At 39.6% G+C, this 21,812-nt stretch overlaps 1 protein-coding gene across 1 annotated transcript in view; it reads right to left on the minus strand.

Moving 5' to 3' along the window:
• Positions 1–3,432: 3,432 nt before the first annotated feature.
• Positions 3,433–21,812, minus strand: part of LOC124155228 (potassium channel subfamily K member 18-like) — a 30,157-nt gene continuing 11,777 nt past the window's right edge. Inside the window, exons 3-4 of the mRNA XM_046528944.1 lie at positions 17,473–17,693; positions 3,433–8,230 (exon numbers count right to left, since the gene is read on the minus strand). Of these exons, the coding sequence (XP_046384900.1) occupies positions 7,460–8,230; positions 17,473–17,693 (992 nt within the window). The 3' untranslated portion in view covers positions 3,433–7,459. The remainder of the gene's footprint in view (positions 8,231–17,472; positions 17,694–21,812) is intronic.

The following is a 21,812-nucleotide window of genomic DNA, read 5'->3' on the forward strand; positions in this document are numbered from 1 at the left end:
CATAAATGCCCTTTGTCAGCTCAACATGAATACCTACCTGCATAACTGTTACTCTTCATTGAAAAATATTTCATCCGTCAGTGCCATGAATTTTCCCTGAAGGTTGAATGTGGCCCCAACATTAAGTTCACTGTCAAAGTTTGCTACCTACCTTGTGACCGCTAGAAGAAGGTAGCCATTGCAATGACTAGGTCCGGATTTTAGCTCTACCTAGAAGTATCTCATCAGACGCTAACTTAATTGTATGAAATCAAAAGCAGTTTTTTCTTCCCGCGGTTTTCCTGATGGAATTTTAATTTGCATTCTTAAAAACCAAAGCTTTGCTATTACAATTGTATCTTGTTGATATTTATAAATATTCATGATTATCACTGTGAGAAGTCAGTGTTTGATTTTTCTCAGTGTTGATGAGGTTTTAGATTTCTTTATTAGAAAGATGACCATTCTAATCGTGTTGTTATCATTTTTACTTTTTATAAATTATTTGCTTAAAAATTTTAATTTTCCAAGTGTTGCCGTGAGTGAATAATAAATAATGGTACATTTTACATCAAAATTATTTTGTTCTCAAAGCATATATGTAGTGGATAAATTATTTTGAGTAGTTGGAGATATTTGACAATTTTTCCTCTATGCTATAGGGAAGTGGAAGAGGTATTTGATGGAGTTTTCCTTTTTTGATTTAAGAAGGAAGGAAATTTTTCTTTCTGAAATAGAATACCCTTTCTCTCTTACACCAATTTTTGGATAAATTTTTCATGGCTCAGAATTTCAAAGTTACCTCTTTCCTATATATTGAGGCCAAATCCAAAAGAATGAAAATTAATTTGAACAGAACTCTTTGTTAGAGATTTGGTGGGAAATTTCTTGCTCATGCTCTCCATTAGGTCTATTAGCTATTTGAATTTGATGTAAACTGGATATGTATCATGCCTTTTAAAATAAGCTTTTGAAATCTTGAAATCTCAGTATGTTATAAGTAAATGGCAAAAGAATGTCAGTCACCTGAATCTCTGAAAAGTATTGTTGTAGGTGGTGCTTCTGTGATTCAATCAAAGTCTTAATGACAATTTCAATTCTTAATGGCCTTTCTTCATCTTTTCTCCATCATGAATATGTATGTAGTGAGAATTTAGATCACAGTATTTAGATAGGTGAGAGCAAAGAGTCCCTGTGGCCTTATTACTTCTGTTTTTTATTTGATAACCTGTGAATATGGACAAGTCGACCTATGGAAACTGAGAGAACATTGCTACAAGGATAAAAGAACAGAGGAACTTCTGGCTCCACCAACCCAAAAAATCTGAGATGGCAGAGCATTCTATTAGGTTCTCGTATACTGTGCATTAGTTCAGGTGAAGATCCTGAATTGTGTGAAAGATCCACAGAGAAAAAATCATTAGCCTTGACCGGGATTCGAACCCGGATCCCCCGATTTCCGGTCGAGTGCTTTAGCCAGTTAAGCTACCGAGGCATCATTCTTCCCTGTGGATATTTTCGGACACTACCGGATTTTTTGCACGATTGTGCATTGCGGGTGACTCCCGTAAAAGTTATCACCGTGGCTAGTCCCGGTATACCTTAAACTAGTCTAGAGCGAACACCTCTTTGTGTTCTATGTCCGGGCCTGCTCTCCGGCTGTGGCGCTGTGCGCACGATTTGGACTGCTTGTGGCATCATATGCTCAGCAGTCCAACCACATCTTGCCCGGTAGTGTCCGAAAATATCCACAGGGAAGAATGACGCCTCGGTAGCTTAACTGGCTAAAGCACTCGACCGGAAATCGGGGGATCTGGGTTCGAATCCCGGTCAAGGCTAATGATTTTTTCTCTGTGGATCTTTCGCACGATTGTGCATTGCAGGTGACTCCCGTAAAAGTTATCACCGCAGCTAGTCCCGGTATACCTTAAAGAAGATCTTGAAGTTCAAAGGAGTTTACTAAGGAATCTGGTGAGATATGACTAACGGAGAAGAACTTCCGTTGAGATGCAATACTAAGGAGAATTCAACTTGCCAAAGGAATGCACAAACCAGCCAACCAATCATAAAGGACCTGTCAGTGTGAATTGAGTACAAATACTAGCCATTTCACCATTTTGACATAAGCCCTGAGGATGGATCGCTATATGTACTCAGATCGGATTCAGGGCATACTTCAGCATTTATCTTTGACATAAGCTATTACTGGGTGTTTGATGCATAGTTTTTCAAATTTATTTGGATAACGGAGCATGAAAGGACCCCTGCAGTTCTATGAGTAGAAATTTTCGCAGGCCTTTATGGATTTACTTTGACAGCAGTGGGCTAGGGAATAGGTAGCCTAATTGTTACAAGATTCAGCAGAAAAAATAACATCAGCCCTTTCTGCTCATCTTCACCCTGGAAATGATGCATAAATATTTCAAAATATTCGGGAACCAATCACCAAAGTTTTTTTTTACATATCTGGTTCCTGCAAGGAGAAGGTTGGCACTAAGATGATGTCTGAATGTCTGCTCTACCCTTGATCTACCAGCAATTGTGCTGCTACTATTTGGTGAAGACCTGGTTTTATCCTTGCAGCTTTTTATTTTCAACATAATTTTGCAATTCCTCTGCCTGTAATTCCTAATGCAATAATTTTCAAAATCCTGCTGTATACTCTATCTCAGGAAAATGATTTAAATTATCCCTGGAAGGCTGGCAACTGGAGACTGATTTTTGTTCGCTTAGGTACCCACCTGCTGGACACTTCCCATCTCTACAGTTTGCATGTAAGGTGACAATGACTGTGATAGTGAAAATTCGGCTCTACAGAAAACCCTGTAGTATCTAATAGGCATTTCACTTTTAAAGCCATCATTTACCCTGTCAGATCTTTTCCTGGAATGACGCACTAAGGAATTTCGGCACCCATAAATATTTTTCCTCTAACCTTAGATAATTGTGCTAAATCTTAATCCAAAAACTCAAACGAAGTAGCATCTTGAATTTTCAATGATTAATTTTAGGATCTATGTCCTGGAAGCTCTTTTCCTGTCCATGGCTCTTCCTTAAGCTAAATGGGAAATACTGTGGATTCAAAGTTCAGGCAGACAAGGGCATACCCAGGATCAAAACCAGGGGGGGGGGGGCAAGCCATGGTTGTTTCAGTTATACAAAGATGAATGAAACCAACATTTTAACATAACTATAACAGCACTTTATCAGTTTTTAAAATTATTTACATATTTGAAAAAATATCATTTTTCGTGGGTTTTGTCTTGATTTTCCTTACAGACTTTTGACATTTTTGCTTCTGAGGGAGCTGATCCCTCCTGCCCCTCACTGGGTATGCCCATGCATGCAGATGTGGAATTTGGTATTACATAGTTCTAAAAAAATTCACCCCACTTTTGAAGATAATTAAATTTTTTATACTGGGTTTAGTTTCTATAATTGATACAGGTAAAAAAAAGTTTTTTCAAATATTTATTTTACCGTTGTGATACACATAACACGAACTGGTTTCAACCATTGTGTCTTGGGGTTAGGGGATTACAGTAAAAACAACTTGACATCATCATTCTGATGGGATGCCCTATGACATTGTTTGTCATTTCTTATGGCATTCTGATAAAACAGACAACATTGACATCGATCATATAAGGTCTGTGTCATTCCCACTTATAGTTTATCCACATCACATTAAAATCAGTATCAGTGCCAGAAAATTGGATGAATGTTTTGTATGTTGCACTAGTCTTTGGATAATGATTTAAATTGGGCTCTCCAAAATATCCAATGGGCTATAGTGGCTTCATTTCTCACTCTGAAACCAAAGTAAAACCTCTCAAGGAGTCCCTGATGCCATTTTATAGTCATCCATACCAACTGGCACTTAGAAGATAGAAATTTTTGTCTTCCTGCTTTCAGCGGTCAAAAACAAACGTGTTTTTTTCTGGCATCAGTTCTACCCGTAAACTCAGGGGCTTACTTAGAGCATTGAATGAACACATAGGGACTCAGAATAGAAACTTAATGTTGTCTGGGTATTATTTTGGTTAATAATGGAAATTGTTGAATGCTATTAAAATGATGTGCGCTTAAGAATGGCTGGAAAAGTTGACTCCCACCATTTTTTTGTTGGTGTTTATAAGTTCTCAGTTTCCTAATGGACTTAATGAGAATAAAATAAGAAAGATTAGGATTATAATTTCTTGGGAATTTTTATCATACCCAAGTCATATTTTGTCTTTGCATAACTCAGAATTCTTCTGAAAGTTTAAAATGCGCAGACTTTTATTTGTCGGGGATAAAAATCTGGTAGCATTGCCTCTTTGTTTGGAGCTGATGGTAATGCTATCATTTATTTCTCTTATGTACCATTACATTCACGAAAAAATTAAAGTCGGCTTTCAGCCAAAAAGGAAAACAATTTATTCCTATTTCACTCATACCTTGGAGGCAATGTGGCACTGGTAGACTATATTGTTTGGAGAAACAAATATGTGTGAGATTTTATTTCCATTTCACTCTCTGTAGAGGCAAGTGTAACCCTTGAAGTAACTATTTTTTAGCTACATCGTTATGTTGTTTGTGCATTGGACAGTTGTTGTCAAGAGAAGGCAGCCCCTCAGTTTTTGAATGATTTTCTATGCTTAGATAAAAGTTGGTTTTTCAAGCAGAGGATAATCAAATTTTTAAGATGAGGCGATTTCACCTCCCCTTCTCGTAGAATTTTAGTATTTTGTGGAGACAGCTAGGAAATTTTGGAATCTATTCATAGGAGTTGAGTCATCAATATTTTGTTTTCTGTGAAGGACATTCCGGTATTGATTCGATGGAAATTATTTAGCTGTAAAATATGCCTCTGAATGTATGATATAGTGTGCACAATGGGGAATAAGTGTCAGTTAAAGGACTTGAGATGCTCATATCAATAAGACTTTTGAACCTAATGCATACTAAGTATTTCAAGACCAGTAGTTGAAGTACTTTTGGATTCCCCATTAGTACTTTGAAACCAGGTATCAACTAGGTATGATGGTTGGCTGTAATTTGAAATTATTCAGATCCCAGCAAAAATTAACTTTTTTTGCTTCAGGCACTGAGTGTCAATTTTGGAATACCCTTTGACTGTGTGTGGACCAAAACTAAATAAGAATAGAGAGAGCTTTGATATTTGAATTAGCTAACCAAGCTTTCAAACATTTTTAATCACTTATTCTTCATCATAAATAAATTTTTATGGTATCATCATAGCCATTATTCCTGTTATTGGAATGTATTAGTTTTAAAGGTCATAAAATCTACATTTAACATATATATTTTTCACGTATGATATTGAGAAGCAAAATAATGCTTTTTTATTCTCTGCCTCATGATGGTTTCTATCAGTCAAATTAGAGCAAAATTTTCAGTTAAATATTTTGGAATAATGTCTTCATGTAATTAATTTGAATCCCAATGAAATGCTTTTATAGGTGAAAAATTCTCAGCTAAGTGATCTATGATTGTCCTTATTTAATTGACCAACTGAAAAGTACCCCCCAAAGGCTATCTCTTTTTTTTTCTCTAGATAGTACATCACATATATTTTTGAACATAAACTTTCAGGAAATGAGGATGACATTTAGGAATTGCTTTGCATCCTGCGATGCTGGATGGTTCATTTAAATATATAGTAAATTAAAATTACGAGAGCAGATTTTGTTTAAAAAAAACTCTCGAGGTCTTTGGTATGTGTGAAGACCTAGCTTTTATCTCACATTTTCTGTCATGGAGTATTTTGTAGGCCGAATTTTAATGGTTTCAGTAAATGTTTAAAAATGACAAGAATCTTACTAGGCTTTTCTGGTGGGAGTTCTGATTCCCGAATTGACAGGGCTGAGGATTTTCAAATCCAGCCTGTTAGTGTGTGGACTGTGTCTGACACATATTTCTGTATTTGAGGTTCTTCATTTTTTGAGCTTCTTTATTTTCTTCTCTTGTTATACCTTTCCAGTTATTAGGACTGCATTCGTTATTAACTGATCCCCTATGTATAGGAATGCCTTCTATTTCAAAAGAATAATCATGTTGATAGAATACTTAAGCCCCAAGAGGAATTTTTTTAGTCTTTGCGAAAATGTTGGATTGTCATTACTCTGTGTAAAATGCCTTTTTGTGATAATCAAAGGTGCTTACTTATTTGGCTGTTTTTTACATTCATACAGTTTGGAGCTTGCAATTAGTTTGCATTCCCCTAGAGTGGAAAACTTTTTTTCAAGGAGCAGAATGATGCAGCTTCTGAGCAATATTGCTCTGCTCCTGGGTGTAGCTGTTGGCACATCAGATGATGTCATTCACGATTAATGTGTTGATAGCCCTGTTGATATGTGTGTAAACACTTATCGTTCCTCAATTTTTTGCCAAAAATTCCACTATCTTTCTTTAAAATTTGATTGGAAAAAGTATTATGTAACTGCTGAGGTAATGTGTATACTCTGAATTCAGGACACTTTCAGTGGTCAGGAAATGGATTGCAATTCAATCCAATTTTGGAACAAACCTGTTCAGTCTTAGGGTTAAAACCCTTGATCTGAACTTAACAAATAGTATGCAAATATCAACCTCATATATAAACTAATGAACACTTTCAAAACAAAACAAGAGGAATACATAAGTTTGTATCTGAGCAGAAAATCAGTTTGCCAGATACACTTCCTTGCTCCTATCACGTTCTTTGCACGAGATTCCGAATAGTTTTTATAAATTCTGTCTCAGCAAAAGGGCAGAGCACTCAAGTGAGGACCGCCGCACACATCAGAACACATGAATCTTTGTTCAATAAATTTATTTTGCTTCATCGACATTTGGTTCGATTGTGGCGTGTGCACTGTCACCTCCACACTGCATTTCACTAATTGTAAGTATCCTGCGAGGTGGAGAGGTGGGGCGAGGAAAGAGCACATCAAACGAACACGTCCTCGACCCCTCCCCCGCCTCCCGGCGACGCCCCCTCCCGCTCCCCGGGGGACGTCGCTGGATTCGCCGTCATGGGCGACACCCCACCCCCGCCCTCGGGCGGATCCATCCGCGGCTCCGGCATTCTGTTGGGCCTCGACGGGTCGTCCTCGAACGTCACCATCTTCTCCCGGGGGCGATGCGGCTCGGGCCCGTTCCCACGAAGGGGCGCCGTCAGGGAGGTCCTCGAAGAGGCGCTGGCCGCCAGGTCGAACTCGCTCGTGCTCCGCGGGACGAAGTACTCGAGGGCCTCGGGCGACGACGGCCTGCGGCCCAGCAGCCCGCGGGCCATGAGCTGGTCGGGACACGCGTCCGCTGCGGCCCCCGCCGTCTTCCTGCGCGGGAGGCTGTGGTGGTGCGAGGCCGGAGGCACGCGGAAGATGAGGTGCGGCGGGGGCGGCTCTCTGCGCAGAAGCGCGGAGGGCGGCGGGGCGGGCGGTGCGGGGGGCATCGCCCTCCCCTGCTCCGCCCGCCCCCCGCCGTCTCGCCGTCGTCAGGACAAGGGCCCTTCCGCCTCCTCCACCGACTCCTCATCCAACTCCTCCTCCTCCTCGTCGTCTCCCGCCACCGAGCCCATGTCCGAGTCCTTGGGCAGCAGGCGGAGGAGACGCGCGAACCTCCTAGCCGCCTCGCCCGCTTCCTCCTGCACTAGGTTGAAGCACATGGCGACCAGGGCCATGCCGGCGAGGATGTAGGCCGAGGAGGCCATGACGGAGATATCGCGAGAGGAGGAGCCGTTGGGGGCGAGGGCGGGGGGCGGGCCGGGGGTGGGCCGCCCTCCGGGCCCGGACGCGGGCGCCTTGGTTTCGGCGCCTCCCGGGGGCGGGGTGGTGGTCGCGGTGGCGGGGTTCCCTCCGGCGGGGGGCTGCTGCGCTGCGGCAGGGCCAGCAGCCCCCCCGGTCCTGTCGGGTGCGGCCGGGAGACGGGCGTGGACGCGGGAGGCCCCCGGGGCCAGGTCGCCGAAGCCGATGGTCCCGAGGGATGAGAAGCAGAAGAAGGAGCCCTCCAGGAAGGTCCATCCCTCGAGCTTCCGGAAGAGCAGCGCCCCGCCGCAGACGTAAGCGGCGACCAGCAGGAGACAGAGGGTGGCGGGGACGCGGACGGGAGGGGGCGAGCGCGAGCGGCGTGGAGGCGGAGGCGGCGGGGGCGGCGGGGACGGCGACAGCCCCCCGTCGCCCCTTCGCGCTAGCCGCTTGCGGGGCAACGAGAGGCCGCCGTCCAGCACCGCGGCCGCCTCGCGCATCTTGAGCACGCCATCCGGTACCTGTGGATTACGAGATCAAATGAAGGGTTAGCGCCACAGTGTTAATTATCTCTTATACTCAAGGCTCCCGGGCTACTCCACTCCGCGGCGTGCCTTCGCATTGTCTTCCGCTCACTCAATGTGCGGAAATTCCACAGATCCTGGTCAAACAGAATAAATGCTTCTTTTCTCTGTGGAATTTTCGCACGTGTGCGAAAGATACCGTTAATATGATTTGTAATGGAAGGTTTCGCATCATAACGGACCCGTCGCTTTTGTACGGTATACATAGCAATGTGATGGATTTGAAAAGAATGTTTCTTCGTGTGATTCACGTAAGTTTCACATGCTTCTATGAAGATAGATCGGTTATTTACTGCCCGTATTGATATGTTAAATTTTTTACAACCCTCGAAAACTTGAAATTCTTGACACTTAATATGGGGGCTATTATTTTCCTAACCTCGGCTCCTTTTCCTTCGCAGCTGTGGCTGCGTATTTGGTGGAGAGGACTGACAGCTAAGGCCATTTCCGTCTAACATAAGAAGGGGAAAGGTATCAGGAAGGTTGGAGACGTGAGAGTGCCTCGCTTTTATCCTGCCCTAAACGGAAGCTGTAAAGGTGGCCTAACTTCCTTCGGACGCAGTGCTACCTGTCTGATCGATCAACATTTCCCTTTGCGCCAAAGCAAGGATTGGGTTTCCTTTCAAAGTCTCCGCTTTCCTCGGTATGTGAATTCTTGCCCACTCAGTGTCACCCCAGCACCTTAGATACCCCACACATCTGGTTCCTATCCCTCGTCTTTAAGTATTCATAAAAAATTGAGTTTTTCTAACGGAAGGGGATTGGATATTTGATTTTTTTTACTATAAATTAGAAGGATTTCGAGTATTTTTCTACGTAATTAATATATTTTAAGTTCAGAGATCTTTTCTAATGATTTAGTCGGTGTGTATTTGTTGGGCTTAGAATCTGCATTAACGCAGAACCTTAATGTAAATCTAGTAAAGGGGCAGTGCACTTAGGAATCGGAAAGCTTGTCGTAGTAATATTTATGATTGAAGTATTATATATATCAAAGTCAATGGCTGTAACGTGATAGACAAATGATCGGGATGTTTGTCAGTAATAAATTTTGTAGTGCTTGTGCGAGATGTTCAATATGATATGTTTCTGACGCGGAAGGAAGGTATCTAATAACCAGTGGAAACGAGACTCCAGGGCGGGCTCGCAAGGTTACACTCCTGGGGCAGGGACTGTAAGCGCGAGCTTTTCTCCTCTGCACCCAGAAGGGGAAGGACGGGAATGAACAAGGAAGGAGGCGCCGCCGCGATGAGAGCCCGACGACGCCTCCTGGGAGGGGATAGGGAAGTAAGGGAAGGGACGAGGAATCCCGAACCGTCACAAAGGCGGGCGGGTCCTACTATTAGCGAAACCAAGCATACGCAATTAATGTGCCAGCGATTTTAGTGCATTTTCCTATGAGGAAGAAAAATCCATCGATCAAATCGCTAGATGGTATCTAATAACCAATATAATTACGCCGTAATGTGTTCTATTAAACGCTCCATGAATTGAATCAGGGCCACATTGGGAGTATCCATGGAGCTTTGCGCCATGGAAAAAATGTATTAATGGGGGGCTTCAAAAGTTTTTGGGAATTTTTAAAAGGCATAGCATATAACGACAGGAGAAGTTTCTTTTGGGTGGGAGTGCGCCATCAAAATTGCGAGAGATGGACTTCAACACCTTGACTCTACATTTTTTTCCAGTATAAATGAAAATAAGATGAACATAGCCATTCATCGGCTAAAATCGGCACCCAATGACCACAGCGATTTCTGCTTGCCTTGTAATCATAATTTAATTTAAGGTATTTATCTGGGTAGTGAAAATAATATTTTGAATGACCTAAGAATCAATACTTGCCCAACTCCGGGAGTGAAAATCGCATAAATTTGGCTGTAAATTAGAGGGAGTAACTTTGCTATAAGTGTATTGTTTTTTATCGTCAACATTATTCATTTTCTATTTACTCTCTCTGCCAAATTTTAATTCACATTTTAGGAGGAAAAGTGAAGAATTCATTCATTCATTAATCCATTTATTTGCAATAACCATTCTGATAAGAAATTTTGCCCTTACCGAACTTAATAACGTTCCGCGGTAGTAGTTAATCCTTTGGTTCAGCGGAAACTTGTACGAGTAACTTTTTTTTCCCTCGCCAATCCGCCAAGACTCGCTAGCGCTCATATTGGCCACTGATCCGTCAAAAGCCACCATTTTCAATTCCCCAAGTCTTTCAGCTCTTGCAGGGCGTAATTTCTAGTCGCACACTCCTGAGCTCCGCCGTACTTCTGAACGACCTAACCGCCCCACTCCGTCCTCATGTTGTGACTAATCTCTTTCTCATCTCTTCGCTCAAATCCCCATTCGAAGGTTCCTATAGGCAGAAGCGGCGTTTGATCCCCTCTTCACTTTGACAGCATCCTTGCAGCTCATTCATTTCTTTGCTCGAATTTTTATCCCTATTCATTTCCTCAGTTCAGCGGTTTCCGCAGTGCGGGACATGGTCTCTTGAAAAAAGAGGCACATCATTGGAGAATCGAAAAGGAAATAGGAAATTTATACCTAAATGTAATAATATTAAATAAGAGCTACGATTTTCTAACTTCGTTAAATGGTGTCGAGCTTAATTAAGTATATTTCAAATTTTATTTTTTTATCAAACCTATAAATTTTATTGTGTGAGTTAGTGGAGATTCTTTTTAGTGTGGCTCTAACTTATTCACTGCCCTTTATTATAAAAAAAAAATCTATCTTCATCCTATGCATATTTTAATTGACTCTCATGGGCATTTATGCGAGCACTTTTGGTTTTCGCCGTAATCGCGTTTTTTAAGTGGCACTTTTAGGGAGTTATATTAACATTTTTATTGATAAAGAATGTGCCCATTAAAAGTTCAAAAAAACCCCTGGCCTAATTCATCTTCTCGTGAGCATTTCTCTTACTTAAGTTTCCGCCGCGTCCGTAGACTGAAGCTCGTACTTTTGGGAGGCGCATGGAAATTTTCACGCGGAGGTGTCCATTAAAAAGTTTGAAAGACCCCTGCTCTGATTCATCTTCCCGCCAGAATTTATCATTCTTCATCATTTACCGCGATAGGAGTACGACAGAGCCTGCCGCAATTCTTCTGTTCGCCGCCAAGCTGTGGCGAATTTGACTCGTGCATTAAGATTTTGTCTGCTGCCTTCGAGGGAGTTTAATGATTCAGGCAGGTTTTTTTTTTAATAAAATAAACCCTTTCTCTTGAAATGGAGGAGTTTTTTTAGTTAATAATTCAAAACTTTACTAAGTTGCGTGGAAAAGACGCAGCCCTATCATTAGGGCACCGAATGTTCTATGCTGAAAAAATAAATCACGAAGCTAGTTTATGCAGGAGATTGTGATTCGACATTTTTTCAAAATTGTGTACGCCTTCAGTGATTCATGCGTTAATGTTATTTTTTTGCAAAAGTTGACGGTCTGTCTGTTAATGTGATGAAGAAAAAGCGATCAAGTTGCGGTACGCGACATGTTTACGAAATTAGTGTAATAAGTGTGTTGTTTGAGATAGTTGGTTACTGAAGACAGTAGAATACGAACACGGCTGCTAAAATGACAACTATTATGCTCAGAATTATGGGAAAATCCCCTTCAAAACATCCGTAAAGGGCGAAACACTGTATTGATGAATGTCTCTACGCTACGTCGCAAGTGGGATTCTCTTATATCGTAAGTTGACGTCCAAAATCCTTTTACTATTAGCATTGGAAAAAAGAGGTCAATATTATTGTTGAGATAAGGAGAAAAGTAGTCTGAATCTTGATATTTTTGGTAAAAAATGTATAACCATCTAGGGAGGAGGAGGTCATTTGAATAAGCTAGGTACCAAGCGGTTGTCGATGACTCATAGCACATGTTGACTGTGCGCATCAGCTGCGGTGAGCTGTCAATATGAGATCACGTAGGTAAAACTTTTGTGTGTGCATTTTTCGAACTCTGGGTATTTACATGTAGATAAAAGCAGCTGAAGAGTCTCGGAGCGTCTCTCCTCTGAGACGAAAAAATCTCCTAAGGGATGACTGCATTTGGGATTTTCCCCTGTCTTTCCCTTTGGAAACACGGCGTTTACCTTCCGTCGGAGAAATGTTGAGTTTCCGACAGAAAATAAAACGGTGGCCAAAGATCCCAAAAGTAATCATCTCTTACGCACAAGCGGATGATAAAACGTCACTTCGGTTGTATCTCTTTGCTTTCAGACGATCTCATATTGTCGAATTTTGTCCCCAGGGAATCTATCGCCGTCCAGCTCTAATACAAATGCCATTAGTGGGTGGAAACCTGACCCGCATATTTTTGTTCTTCGGACATCTGTGTCGGCATATTTCGTCTGGGGATTCATCAAAGCCTCATGGGGTTTTTAGTAGGTTTTTATGGAAATTACTCAGGCTTAGACGTCGGCTAAAGTTTTTGCATCACCCATACGCCATGCTTACATAGGCCAAGGGGTGACTGACGGATGTGGGACCAACCTAACTAATCCGGCCGTCAATCAAATCGATTTATTTCGTGGTGAAAATGCTTCCAACTTTTTCAGCCCACGCTCTCAAGTTTGAAGTTCTGAACAATCCATAGGGAATAGAGTTTTAGAGCTCTAGTTTTTCATTCACGCAGATCTTGGCTCGAATCCAAAAAGCATCATGATGAAATCTTTTAGTGGCAGCGTGATCGCAATTTCCAACTTTTGTTTGCCTGTCATAAACAGGGATTTCTTTAAAAAATGTCTGCCCTGGATATGCGGTAAAGTGCATAATTATTCGGTTATTTTCTTAACTTTTGGTTAAACAAACACTGTCTTCACTTAAGAAAAAGTTAGGTTAGGCTTCAGCCTTAGCATAATTCAACGTAAGTATATTTCAGTCAACACTTCTTCCAGAATTTGGACATTGTTGATATTAACTTTAAATATTGAATTCCTGACTCAGCTGTAGCATTAATTTCTAGGCAACTTGGGATTTTAGTAGTATGAGTAAGATATAATAGTAATAGTATGATTAAGTATTTTAGTTTTTATATCATAGGGACATTAAAATTCTAATTTTTATTAATTTCTTTTACGCTTAGAAAAGTATCTCCTCAAGATCCCATCATAATTACAGATATTTTAAATGGCCAAGGAATATGCCTTGGAAAGCTTAGCGATTTTGAAAACTGGTCGGAAAATCACAACGAGGCAGAATACATAAGAGATTCCCTGAGCATGGTATTTATTCTGTTTAACTATGGAGCCTCAAGCCAAATATGACCATAGATTCCGTATGTCTACACGAGTAACCAAGATGAATTGGTCTGAAAATTATCTCGTAGACTTTCTAAACGTGGTGAGCGTTCCTAGAAGGCCTTTGATCTTGCATCCTCTCCTCCCAGTGATTGTTCTGGTCCTATTTGACTACGTTTTTATGAAGTCACTTTCTTGTCTATTCGTTTGTTTGTTCGCCCGGTCAAAATCTTGCACCTCAAATTCAACCCACTTCCCAACTAGCTATCGACTTGAAATTTTCAGTTCAGAACAGAACTAGAATGCATTGCTAAACCATTCCTAAGTCTTCAGAGGCAGTTTGAGCCACAATTGTCGACAGTTAAATTTTTAAGTGATCGCTCAGCTGCAGCGTAAGTTCTGAAGATTTTATTCTTCGGAATTCTTTAAGGCGTTCTATAGCGCAAAGGATTACATCAATAGCTAAATTTCTAACAACACTTGTATAAAAAATAGCAAATTTTCAGGAGAGCAAAAAAAAAAGATTTAAAATGTACACTTAAATTAGAAACCAAAAATTTATAGGACTAAAAAAACACACATTTGCAAACAGAGAGTTGTTTTTTGCTCGAATTTTATTTTTCAATGACATTACACTTTGTTTAAGATACCTATCTCAAACCGGCTAAATTTTGAGATACGTGTTGTTAGAACTTAGTCATCAATATGTCGGACTACTGATCAGAAGATTTTAGGCCCGAATTTAATACTTTCGTACTTTTTTCTTACCTCTTTTACGAATTAATTTTGGTTGATTCGAATTTAAAGATAAAAGACTTCACATTCAAAACGAAAACGTGGTGCTCATCAATATCAATTTCTTTAGTAAAATTATTTATCGGTAAATATTCATTACAATACTACAGCTGTAGCTAACTATAGCTGCATTGATGGATCAAGGGGATGAGCACGGGGGAACGTGCCCCCCTCAGAAACTCAAAAAATAGACAAGATTTTTAATACGGTTATCATTAAGTTCGTTTTATTTAGTGTATTACGGAACCTCAATCATTTTTAATTATTAATTACTTTCATATTAGAATAAACATAATATTTCCTACAGTAATTGTTGTATTTTATTTTTAATCTTAAATAAGAGAAGACCTGTCAGACTCTTGTGCCCCCCCATAAAAATCCTAGATCCGCCCCTGTATAGCTGTAAATATAAGACGCAGTTAATAATTTCTCCCAAATTTCTGCTTTTGTGGGAACAACTTTCCTTTTGATGCTGAGATATAAATGTAAATCACCTTGCATAACTTGTACTCTCTCACAATTTTTAGCTTATAGATGCCTTCATCTATCTAATATCGAAGGACCTCATACTGTTAACTTTACTTTCATTTTTGAGGTCGAAGACCGTTATATTTGGAGAATTGTTGTATTAAGGCTTTGACAACTCGTCTTCTAGGCAGAGGAGTTTATTTTATTTTTTGGTGTAAATGGGGCACCTCGCAATCATTGCCATTGAATTTATAAGCGATGCGCGCTTAATAAACCTTAAAATTTTGATCTAATCACTTATTTATGAATTTTAAAATTCTAAAAGCATTATGTGGCCTAAGCTAATGACTTGGTGGCCGTGATGGGTGCCAATCCAAATGAATTTTGTTAATTTAAAGGCACATCAAAAGGAGATATCAGTTTGTGCAGTGGTTCCTGGACTTTCCAATGCAAAAAAATAAAATTGAATTAAAAAACACCGTGATAATATGTTTTATGACCAATATTACGCGTCGTCAGCTTTTCAAAAGAAGCTAAAAGAAGAAAAATATGCATATACCTTGTATTTTTCTCGGGTGCACCTGCGTTTGTGCTTCGTCGTTACGTTCTCCTCTCATACGGTGAAGGTAGCTTGTCTCTGCTGTCCCCTCTCGGCTGTTGCTGACGTGGCGATGTAATTTGACATGTAATGATGAAGCTTCCGTCCCTCCCACCCCACTGCTGGACATGACACCCGCCCCTGAGAGATGTGGTCGCCAGGTATCATCACTTAGCCCGTTTGATCAATGGGAGCCTCTCGAGAATGTAATGGTTTCCGCGTGCTTCCCAATTTGTTCAGGTGGGACACCGTCACAAAATTGACTGAAGGTGTGGGGCGTTTTTGGAAGATTATGTCAACGTTATGGACGTTCTACATCCGTGCGTATGTTAGTTTTTAATCATAATATGACCATGGGCGTCACATTCTGCGGCGTGGGTGATTTTGGGAGCCGAAATATTTTGGAATCTCTCGAAATTTTGAGGAATTCTCTTCTCCATGTCTAGACTCTAAGTGTGTTTAAATACGTGCGTAGTCATAATTTTGAAGATAAAACAATTAAAATTTTCTGTGAAGGAATGCACTCCTGTTCCAAAATGTTTTAAAGTAATTAATGCTATTATTATCCAGAATTTGGGAGAATCTTAGGAAAAGATTAAGATTTTTCTAAGATTAGATTAATAATTTTGGAAAAGTAGCTCTTTTTCCTCCCTCTCTTTTTATTTCATATAATTATACATCCGATCTGATGTGATTATTTATATACTTAGTAGATTTTATTTGGAAAGGAAGTTATTTATATTCATGAATTTCATTTAACGTAGTTGGAACTTTAAGTTTCGCTCTCTTGCTGAGGTGCGACTATGTAAATTATAGTCATTCACCGTATTAAGTCAATCATAAAATGCAGTCACGAATTGCTTGGTTTAGAATTGATTTTAATTATTTTATTCGATATTCATGAAAGGTATCTTTTTATTTGCATTTAAGTGTGCAAATTGATAGTTTTATGTAGGAGACTATGTATTATTTAGCTATCTCAAAATATGCTCTCTTGCTATTTTAATACCACGTAAAGACATTAGCGCTATTGTTAGAGTTATTGTTATTAGAGCTATTGTTTCTACGTTTCAAATAATTGAAATTGGTTTTAATGAATTAATTGTTTGTGTATTGCCGTAAATGGTTAGTGCTGTTTTAAACTCGTATGCTCCAGTTCGACCCTTTATTCCAATATGAGACTAGCCAACCATAATAGAAAGTAGGTTTAGCCATATTTATTTTAAAAAATCTATAGCAATAGATTACCGTTTCATTTATCCCCTTCTCGTGAATCATAGTCAATCTTTATTTGCCTATCTGATTCTTCCATTACATTCGCACTTGGTCTTGGTATTTTTTGCGAAACTTCCCTGACTTAAATCATGAAAAATGTGTGGTGTCAGGGGCGTACTAGTGAGATCATGAACAATCATGAGGAGACATTGCCCCCATGATCTCCGCTACTGCTAGTGTATTTATGTAACAATCATGAGGAGACATTGCCCCCATGATCTCCGCTACTGCTAGTGTATTTATGTAACAATCATGAGGAGGCATTGCCCCCATGATCTCCGCTACTGCTAGTGTATTTATGTAACAATCATGAGGAGACATTGCCCCCCCCCCCCATAGGCACGATCGCGGGGTGGACTAATCTCCCAGACATCACAGTTTCTTGATCACTTTTTAATGTAGTGGATGAATTGCAACATTTTTTGGCCTTTACCGCTAGCACACCGCTCTGACTTTGAAATCTGCCCAAAAGTATATGCGAAGAAGATGATGGGAAGACAGTGGAAACGGAATGAGAATTCAATACTCTCACGTATTTTAGTTTTCTATGCTAATCTCAATATGCCTAGCCGACCAGACATGCTAAAGCATCGGCTATTTAATGAACCAATTTAATTGAATTTTAGAGAAATGATCTCCGCTACTGCTAGTGTATTTATGTATGCAATCATAATTATAGAAAAGTAATTTTATGCTAGTTTGATTTAGCTAGCAGATACAGATTTAGCAAGGAATTTTCCCTCCAAAACCCCAACGATTCAGGTTGTTATTGCGTTCCCTATGAGCGCGATAACGTGACGTCTTACCTTCTGCGACTTGGTGTAGTGGTTGGATGGCGTGGGTCTCCTCAGGGAGGAGTGACGGAGGAAGCGAGACGGACAGACGCGGCCGTAGAAGCGTCGAAAGGCGCCGGCCAGCGCCTCACCCACGGCCGACAGGTACAGCAGGACGAGCGGAATGCCGACGAGGGCGTACGCCATGGCCGCCACCTTGCCCCACGCCGTCCGAGGAGCCATGCCCCCGCAACCTGGAAAACGGAGAGGAAATTAAAACGCCATTCAAACGTCATATCTTTTGCCGTTTCCCTCGCATTTTATTCGGCGGTGCACTGGGCAGCTATATCTCGCTCAGTTTGATTTTCATCATTAACCGTAGTGTAAGTGGTCTTTTTTAGTTGAGTCTAGTTTAGCCTTACAAATGTGTAGGCAATAATAGAGATGAATCTTAGCAGGCACTTAGAAAGAATGTTATGGTAAACAGGTGTTAATACATGTGTAGGATGAAAACTCATCATCAACGGTCTTTTCTCGTGTTCCATTTTTTAAATTTTAATATTCGTTAATATGTCTATAAACGAATTAAAAGGTATGTAGGAGAGGTGTGATGTGTTAGTTATAAGGCTGCTTGAACAGCTTAAATGTTGTTTTAGTTTTCATACAGCTCTACGGTTTTGCGTAATCACTCTCTCTCTCTCGGACGAAATGGCTATTTTTAGCGTTTGAAATATCATAACAGCACAAATGAAACCAAAAATGTGTTCATAGATGTCTTAACAACGATATTTTGGTGTAGGAAAGTTTGTTGACGGATTACTCGTTGAAAATCACTTAGAAAGGTAGTTGTCTTTTGTGCGTGTGTAGGAGTCATATGCAAAGGCGGAAGTCGCCTATGGGGTATGTGTCACGTAAAGCAGAAATGCAAGATGTGTTGCCTATTAATAGATTCTGTTAGGGGCACCTTAACACTTTCAGCCCGAAGGTAAAAGTTTTAACTTTGCCCTGATCCGAAAATTTTGCCGAGCGAAGTCTGCCGTCATCCATAGATGACGCTTGGTCTCAAAGTGATGAGGCTGTTGAGAAAATCGTTCTTTTTCAGCAGAAATTTTCATAGATAATTAGTAAGGAAATATATATTAAATCTCTGATCAGTTATTTAGTGCATCAACCGAATACAAAAACGATAAAATATATTGTGGGTTTTAAGGGATAGCAGAATGGGTACTTGGAGTCTTCCTCTGATTTTTTTATATTAGTGCTTTAACCATACGTGAAGCATAAATTTCCAATTATGTCACTAGTAGCTAATACATCTAATATTAATGTGATTGTGTCTTCTTCAATTTCTGGTTGTCGTTTGTTGTACCACAATCTATATACTCCTATTTTTTTACATTTATTTCCATTCCAAAGGAAACTATATCGAGTAGAGGGTACTCATGTGGTGTGTCCCTTTCCACCCGACCCCTACACGATTGTGCGGGTTCGTTTAAAAATTTACCTTGGTCAATACAGATTACTTTTGTGCGTAAAACCGGACGGCAATGATCGTGTCAAGTTCGTGCAAGTTCCGATCTGCGCTTCTCTCTTTTTTTCATTTCGCTCAGTGGCCTACAGATGGTAGCAGGATCATGTAAACATCGGTATTTCGAGGAACAAAAAAAAATTTTTTCTGGGTGGAAAGGGGTATCAAGTTTGGTCAACAAAGTGGAAAATTGGCCATTTTCTTTTATCTGTTTTTTTCAATTTGATTGCTTGTCATTATAATTTTAAGATTAGCTGCAGAGTCATATTGGTTTACCATACGAAGTAACTTAGTGTCAGATGATGTGCTGGTACTAACCCTACTTTTTCCTAGTTATCACTCCGTTTCATGATACCATAGTAGATGAGATTGGCGTTTATTGAAAATTCTTTGATATCTTTCAATTTAAAGATGCTTATTCTGTTTATATATACAATTACTTAATTCGTGTTTCCTCTGACCATTCATGTTAATTCAGGCAAAATTGCAACGTCAATAGAGAGCCGAATTGGTAAATATGGTGGTGGCGCATAATGAAAAATCTTTCTAGGATCATCTTAGAACTTTTTTTTTACAAAGTCCATGTAATCAGTTCATATGATTCTCGAAGAGTGAACCCTTTGTTATTTCCATATAAATTTCATCGATCTGTTTTCATTGTGTGCTTCATGCCTGACACACCTTAACTGTCACGTAACGCCCGTAATTCATTCCAGTTACCAAGGGAGGTTTCCTCACTTTATTAGGAAGTTGAAGAGGGTTATTGAGGAAGAGTGGCGTTAATTATCTGGTTGAGATGTGACGTGAAAGAGTGTCACAAGCTGGAGAGGTCAAAGAGGCCAAAGGCATGGTTTATGTCATGACAACGTAAATGGATTCGTGGATACAATGAAAATGTAATGTGGCAGAAAAACTTCAGCATATTCACACCTTTGTTGATTGTTAAATATTAGAAATAATGCCGCTCAATTACGGTATTTTAATTGTTCAGTATTCAGACATGACCTAGGGTGTAATACTTTTCATGTGGTCGAGTAAAATTAATTGGGATTTTCAATATTTCATGCTTAAATTAAGGTATGTCAGCCGAAACTCAATTTTACCTGTCAATTCTTAGCTACGAAAAAAATATCGGTGGCAATTCAATCATCATATAGATATTTGTGATTTATTCGCTCAGATAACGCTATTAATGTATGAGAATTTAAATTAATGGCAAAAGCCGTTAATGTCTTAATTAAATTTCATTTCAACCGAAGTAGTATTAAATAATGATTAAAGCTATGATTGAGCCCTGATTCCACTTTTGAGTTGTTTAGTGTATTGAAATAAGTTTTTGTCAAAGTAAAATCGAATAAGACGTCCTTCGGATATTGTTTATTTATAGCTCACAATAAGTAAATCTGAATTGTGGGTGTTTTGTTTGAAGAATATTCTGTAGAATCGTTGTGACTTTATTTTCAACGAAAAGCCTTATTAGTTATTAATTAGAAAAGAAAACATTTTACTGTTTTCATTAATGAAGTAAATGTGTAAAACTATAATATAAAAATTCGAAAATTATATTTATTTAATGATTTTGAATCCTTACCGAAAGCTTTCATAAATCGAATAGCTTCGGAGTGCTTTTTATTGTTTTGCTCATAGACCACAAAATGGGTCCTTGGCCCTCGGTGGATTTTATGGAGCCATAGCTGTAGTGTTCATGGAAGGAATGGAGTGATATCTCTCCTTAGTGGACGTCCACTTGTGGTTTCTGGTTTTGGAGACGAGCCAGAATTAGCATGCTCGGTACCGTCTTCATCGAGCAACAGGTGATAACTGACAGTGAACATGATGTGTTCGTGCCCACCATGTGTGCGTAAAATGTTCACTGTCAGTGAGCATGTGTTTTTTTGCGCTATCTGCATCCGTTGTGTTTGTTACCCGGGTCCAGGAGCTGTTGCGCCAGCAGACAAGTGTTTGAAACCCGAAATAATTCAATTTGGTGGAGAAATTTGTTGAATTAAAAGGTATCTGTCAAAGCATCCGAATTTAGCTCTTTTATTGGCCTATGGATGATTGCAGTAATTTTTAATGATTTTTTAAATATTTAAAATTGTAGTAAAATTTTACCGAATAAAAGTAGGCTTAGCTGAAAAAGAGCGAAAGGTCAATTTACTGTTTTGAAGATTAATATTCGGCGGATATAAAATTAGCGTGGTAGTAATGAGGTTTAAGGAGATTGTGATGGAACCGTAAGAATTGATCAGCATGTCTGATTGATGATTTTTAACCGAAATTTAATTGGAACTTGGCGTTCTCTTACCAGTGCAACTTATCCCCAATTGAAAAACGGCTTAAATCACACCTTATTTGGCGCGTCGTATTACCTATGAAAATGTAACAAATGGGCTTATATTATGTATAATTATTTTGATGCAACTATGCAAAGTATGTTTGCCAAATGTACGCATAATAATAGAATCAAGTAAAATTTCAATTTATGGAGCGGAGACATCCCCCACAGTTATTAATGTCCTATTTTTTTATGATGAAGTTTATACCTCAACAAGCATTGCGTTCAAGTAAGCTGGTATTCAATATGAAATTGGATGAAAGTTTAATGCCAAAGAAAATGGCAGGAAATTTAGAGAATAATTTAAATCTATGTGGATGAACACAACTTGGAGGTTCAAGCAATTTAAAAACTACACAAAGTCCCCGTGTTTGTTGTCTAAAAAATTCTTCTGTTTGGAACAGGATAGCTTTTAAGATACGATTTTTCAGCAAATCAAGAGTTTAAATAATAGAGGTATAATATTTAATGATGCCGAAAATTCTTAGTTTTGCTGGCGTAAAATAC

This window comes from Ischnura elegans, chromosome 3, assembly GCF_921293095.1.
Source record: "Ischnura elegans chromosome 3, ioIscEleg1.1, whole genome shotgun sequence".
NCBI classification, from domain to species: domain Eukaryota; kingdom Metazoa; phylum Arthropoda; class Insecta; order Odonata; family Coenagrionidae; genus Ischnura; species Ischnura elegans.